Genomic DNA, 6,219 nt, shown 5'->3' on the forward strand with positions numbered 1-6,219 from the left:
TGACTCTAGTAGAAATCATGTTGCGCAAATTATATCGATTCCCCTCAATCCTCATGATGTAAACCAAAAAAACACAAAATGAATAAATACAAAAGTGCTAAATTCGAATGTTTGGATAGTCTTACAAAAATTAATAATTTGATGATCCATAGGAAGAACAAATACTGGACGTAAATCACAACTTTAGTTATAAAATACTTTGTCAATATTAATCTACTGTGCGCCAATATTCTTGTCCACAATTTTCAACAAACAGGAAAGGTGTATCGTAAATAAATGCAATGGCATAAAATAGACGGTTGGATCAAAGGATAAAATTGATCTCTTGAACAAGTACAAGTAATTAACATACTCAATGCACTACATATCACTGTTGGCTGTGTTATCGAAGATACGCTAAAATCAAGATGATCGAAGATGCATATGCTAATCCTCTAACGAGCTCAAGAAACCACCAAGAAATCCAGCACCGTTGCAGCTACCGCACAGGACCTCCCTCTTCCCCCTGTCCAAGACTTGAGATCAGTATCCAACATATTTGAATCAGAAACTCATTGAATATATCATTCTCATTTTGGAGATTGTGCTGATTGCTTTACAACATTGCTTTCAGACTTAAGTTATGAACCAGTTCAGATCAATCAAAAGTGCGGATACAGTATCAGGAATTTGAAAGCCAAGAAACTGTGTTTTGGCACAGAGATGATGCTAATTATTTATAGTGATATACCTGCAAAGCCAACAAGAGGCGCCAGCTTTGTACTGTCCATTGAAGTGATCCACTGAATTGATTCCAGTGCCCTTGCATTGCCCACATTGTTTAGCACCTAAAAATATTGTGAGACAGGGAAGAAATATTATGCTTCCCTATGAATTCATGAAGCAATATTAGGCCTAGAATAAAGTATATCAAATCATGTTTCACTTACCATTGCCCTCACAATCCTGACAGAGTATGCTAGCTACTTTGGCCGGGGCCGTCTTCTTGTCGTCCTCGGGCTGCATATAAATATATCAAAGCCTAAGTCACATTACTAGAATCAAATCAACTCGGAGGAGAAGTAAAAGATAAGGGAAATGCAGAATTAACCTAAAATTAGGCATTGTGGTAGCAAGTATTGGAATCAAAAATTGACATAAGACTGTAAAAAACATTTTAATTTACAACATTATGTAGCTTAAACAATGCATCCACAGACAAATCATTATCCAGTGACAGTGAGGTACAAATCAACACAACATTTACACTCACAGTAGCTTTTAAAGGTTGGAAAGAAGCATTATTGGAGGTGTTGGTGGCATCCGTAATCCAATTCACTCTCCCACTAGTAAATCTGTCACTAATAAGACCTGCAATTCCAAAACAAATCAAATTTCATAAGTTCATTACGCAATATGCCCACTGCGTTATTTATAACTCGAATTTCATAATAAACGAGACAATTGCGCTATTTTAATCTAGCTTTGCGCTTTTATGTGCTGATAAAGCCTCTTCCCAATAAATTCATCAATTTTGATTTTATGAACGTGATTTTGGGGTAAAGTTATGTACTCGCAAACTGATACCGATAGAAAAGAAGCAAAACGAAGAGAGAGAGAGAGAGAGAGGTACCAGTTTTAGGAGTGGTGTTGAAGGACATACGAGTGGATGAACAAAGAGAGAGTGCCATTTGTTAAGAATGTGGATGATTTGTGTTCTACTTCTCCCTCCACACACCACTGCATACTCACTGTATCATATAGCATAGATAGATGCTCAAAGAGATAAGGTTTCCTCATTTACTAAAAGGCCCCTCTGCTTCCGATATTTTGATCTTGATATTTATATTAACCATTTTCAGCTAAAATATCTCATCTTTCAACAAATGTCCAAATAAAATTTCTCTATCATTTTCTAATTAATTATTGTCCGAAACTAAAAAGTAAATAAGTAAAGAGATAATAGTCAATAAAATTATAGTACAATTTAATTAAAATCTAGTGAATTTCATAAATTAAGAATAATATTTTTCTTCATCCTACAAAAATAGAGATTCTTTCTTATTTAGTCCGTGTCTAATAAAAATAGTCTATTTTTATTTTCGGTAAATTGTTACTCTTTAATGAGATGGACATCATTCTCCATTAATACACTCCAATAGTTAGGCTTAATACTCGCACTCTATCGCTCCCCGTTTCCAAGAAAACAAAATTAAAATTTACTTGTTCAATAGAAGGAAAAAATAAACAGTAACATGAAACAACACTAAGAGCAGAGCATCCACAACCGTGCTCTTGCCAGCGGCACGGTTGTGGGCCCGGCCCCACTTTTTCTGCATGCTCTCTGGCAAGAGCACAGCACCCTCTTCCGCAAGGACGAGCACAATTCAATTTAAAATTCAATTAAACAAAAACATTTCCATAATATTAAAATTCATTAAAAAACCACAATAAATAATACAAATTACAAATAAAATAAAAAAGACATAATTAAAATCCTAAAAATTAAAAATAACATAATTAAACTCCTAAAAATTAAAAATTACATAATCAAAATCCTAAAAATTGAGATTGAGAGAGTTGTTTAGTATAGTGTCATTTTTTGTGTTTGAAATGAGAGTATTTATAGATGAAAGTATGAATTTTAATGTAAAAATGATGGAAAAAAAAATTTAAAGTGTGAAAAAAATGGATATATTATATTAGGAAGTGAGACAATATTTTTTTAATTAATTTTGAAATTTTCAGATTTTTCCGATTTTTTTAAAAAAATAATAATAATAAATGATAAATCAACGGGCCAATCAGAGCATGCCACGTCGACGCCTTGTGCTCTTAGCTAAGAGCACGGCCAAGAGCACGTCCGTGCCAGCGGCAAGAGCACGTCAGCGGCGGAGCGCGTCCTTGCCAGCGGCAAGGACGGACGAGCAGCATTCCACCACCGTTGGGGATGCCCTAAGAGCATTCTCAGTGGTGCGGATGTCCCGGCGGACATCTCCGCGAACATCCAAAAAACACCTTCTGCCACGTCATAAAGACTTCCCACTGCACTGCCACGTCATAAGGACTTTCCACTGCACAGTGACGGATATCCCCAAGGACTAAAAATTTCATTAATAAAAATTCACAATTCACCAAATTAAATAATTTACGGAATTAAATAATTTACGGAACGATTACGGAATAAAAATTTCATTAAATAAAAAAAAAGAAAGGTACATTTAAAAAAAAACTAAAAAAGTACATTTCAACAAATAAAAATTTCATCTACGACGACCCCTTCGCTGCCATACTTCTTCAATTATATCGTCCTGGAGTCGAATATGAGCTTGTTTTTGGCGTATGTCGGCAAATGCACGGACTCGCTCGATCTCGTCATGGGGTATACCCATACGTACATTGCCGGTGACAACGCCGTGGCTTGGACCCGCACCATCAGCATCATCATTGGCCCAATCAGTCAGTGTTGGACCTTCATCTTCGACAATCATGTTATGCATGATAATACATGCGTACATGATATCGGCGATGCTCTCAGCATACCACAGCCGTGATGGACCCTTCACTGCCGCCCATCGACTCTGGAGCACACCAAATGCCCGTTCCACATCCTTGCGCGCTGCCTCCTGACGACTCGCAAAATATACCTTCTTTTCTTCTGTTGGGCATCTGATCGTCTTCACAAAGACGGGCCACATAGGGTATATCCCATCAGCCAAATAATAGCCCATGTTGTGCTGGTTGCCATTGGCGACGAAATTGACGGCCGGACCGACGCCCATGCACTGGTCGTTGAAAAGGGGCGACGACTGGAGGACTTTGATGTCGTTGTTCGACCCGGCTACTCCAAAATAGGCATGCCAAATCCATAGCCGGTAGTCAGCTACCGCTTCAAGGATCATCGTGGGATTCTTGCCCTTGAAACCCGTAGTGTACACCCCTTTCCAGGAAGCGGGGCAGTTCTTCCACTCCCTATGCATACAATCTATGCTGCCTAGCATCCCCGGAAACCCGTGCTGAGTCCCGTGCATATCTAGGAGGGCCTGACAATCTTCGGGGGTAGGCTTCTAAAGATACCTATCCCCGAATATCTCCCTAACGCCCTGATAAAAATACTTAAGGCAATCGCGGGCAGTCGTCTCGCTGATGTGGAGGTACTCATCGAACATGTTGGCCATGCCTCTGTATGCCAGCTGCCTCATTGCGGCAGTGCACTTCTGAATCGGCGTGTGGCCGGGTTTACCAGCCGCATCCTCCCGCACCCTGAAATACCCGTATCGACGCTCTAAAGCGCCCACGATACGCAGAAAGAGTGGACGATGCATCCTAAAACGTCTCCGGAACACGTTCTCCCCAAATCGTGGCTCCGGAGCGAAGTAATCCTCGTACAACCGACGGTGTGCAGTGAGGTGGTCCCAGGGTACTATAGATCTACGATGGATGGGTCGAGGTACCGCCGGCGCCAAGGCCGTCTGTATCTCCCTCTCCGCTGCCTCCCGCACACGTGCATGAATTCGCCTCATAATGTCATCATACCCCCACCACTACCACCCGCACCGCTACCGCCCGCACCACTACCACTACCACTACTAGTCATTCTGGATATATAAAAGAAACGTAGAGAGAGATACTCGTTAATACAAGTGGTGCGAATGAAATGAAATTCAACGAGCCGTATTTATAGAATTTTCCAAAAAAATATAAAATAATCAGGACGTCCGCGCGGTCAACGCAATGGCGGACGTCCGCAAGGACGTAGCGACGGACGTCCCGGGAACGCCGCGGAACTCCGGTGTCCGCAGCGGACGGCCGTATCCGCGTCACCCTTGCACAATGGCGGACGTCCCGCGCGGACGTCCGGCACGCCGGTCGGACGTCCGCCGAGATGGGCTCCATTGCGGATGCTCTAACTACTAACTAGCCAGTGTTACAATGACTATGCGGCATATAAATGATACATGGAGTATATCTAAATGTCTAATGAAGCACAACACTAAATATTTGGAATCGAGGGAGTAGGAATAAATTTTTTAGCAGGTTCCCAAAAAAAGGAAAAAAAATAATAGTGACTAGTGAAAGAGCTTTTGTCCCTGTAATTACTTAAAGAACTGAAATCTTGAAACTTGTGACTTGTCCTATAGTTTTCACGAGCCAAAACATTTTTCTGATTCATACAACGGTTATATCTCAATCTCCTCTTCCCTCTAATTCTTGTCTACTACTTGTTCAATTTATATAATATGTCCAATGCAATATTTGGCATAAGTATATACTAATACACCCAATAAAATATTTGGCATAAGAAAATTAATTTAGGATCACACAATCTGATTCTTAAATCATTGCATATTGAAGTATTATATATATATGTGTGTGTGTGTGTGTGTGAGAATGAGAGAGATAGAGAGAAGGGCAGCAGCGAGCCAGCAATCAACATTTTGTATTAGTTTGGCATAATCCATGGTGATAATTTGTACTCCATGTTACAACTAAAAAATCAAAATGTTTAATCCATATCTATGTATAATTAAGTTGTACTCCATGTGTAGGATGTTGTGATTGGAGTGTTGTTATTGGTGTTCGCTTCGTCGTCTTCACCAATCGTTACCTGCGGCATTGATGAACCTTATTTCGATGTCATCAACTATGGAGCCACAGATGATTCACAGGTAATTTATAGAACTACTCTTTCATTTTAATTATATTATGACTAATATTTACAAATGTAGGCATTTGTAGAGGCATGGGATGCAGCTTGTAGTTCTTCACTTCAATCTGCAACAGTATATGTTCCGCCGGAGACCATATTCCTAGTTCACCCCCTCATCTTTCGCAGCCCTTGCAATCCTACGTTCATCAATTTCTCGGTACCTTATCTATATCCATGTAGTATTATTCTAGTAAATTAGTACAAATTCATGATTTTGTAATGGTAAGACTAATGTTGTGGATAGGAAGATTTTAGGGACAATGATAGCACCAGAGTCACCAAGCTTGTGGGATGAGAGAGATGCAAGTCAATGGGTGGCATTTACGAATATCGATGGCTATGCCGTTGTTGATGGGAAAGGCAACTCTTGGTGGGATCAGTCTTTTGGTACATGCTTTCATAAATTCTTCTAAGTTGTTTGATTCAATTTTATCAAGTGCATCACAAGTTTGTAATGTTGTTAATGTTCCTCGTATTTTCAGGAAAATTGCACAACTTTAGCTCCAACGGTAAGTTATGCTTTCACAACG

General features: G+C 39.9%; 2 protein-coding genes across 2 annotated transcripts; one reads left to right on the plus strand and one right to left on the minus strand.

The window, feature by feature from the left end:
* Positions 1 to 299: 299 nt before the first annotated feature.
* On the minus strand, positions 300 to 1,766 carry LOC121746820 (protein BUNDLE SHEATH DEFECTIVE 2, chloroplastic-like). Its single transcript, XM_042140754.1, has 5 exons — positions 1,613 to 1,766; positions 1,253 to 1,350; positions 930 to 999; positions 731 to 827; positions 300 to 505 (listed from the first exon to the last, which is right to left on the minus strand). Exons 1-5 carry the CDS (start codon positions 1,668 to 1,670, stop codon positions 427 to 429), a joined length of 402 nt encoding a protein of 133 aa, XP_041996688.1. The 5' UTR covers positions 1,671 to 1,766; the 3' UTR covers positions 300 to 426.
* A 3,599-nt stretch (positions 1,767 to 5,365) lies between these two features.
* On the plus strand, positions 5,366 to 5,984 carry LOC121749274 (polygalacturonase-like). The gene is made up of 4 exons (XM_042143861.1): positions 5,366 to 5,442; positions 5,529 to 5,648; positions 5,709 to 5,846; positions 5,934 to 5,984. Exons 1-4 carry the CDS (start codon positions 5,440 to 5,442, stop codon positions 5,982 to 5,984), a joined length of 312 nt encoding a protein of 103 aa, XP_041999795.1. The 5' UTR covers positions 5,366 to 5,439.
* The last annotated feature ends 235 nt before the right edge of the window (positions 5,985 to 6,219 follow it).

Source organism: Salvia splendens, chromosome 9 (genome assembly GCF_004379255.2).
Source record: "Salvia splendens isolate huo1 chromosome 9, SspV2, whole genome shotgun sequence".
In the NCBI taxonomy this organism is placed as follows: domain Eukaryota; kingdom Viridiplantae; phylum Streptophyta; class Magnoliopsida; order Lamiales; family Lamiaceae; genus Salvia; species Salvia splendens.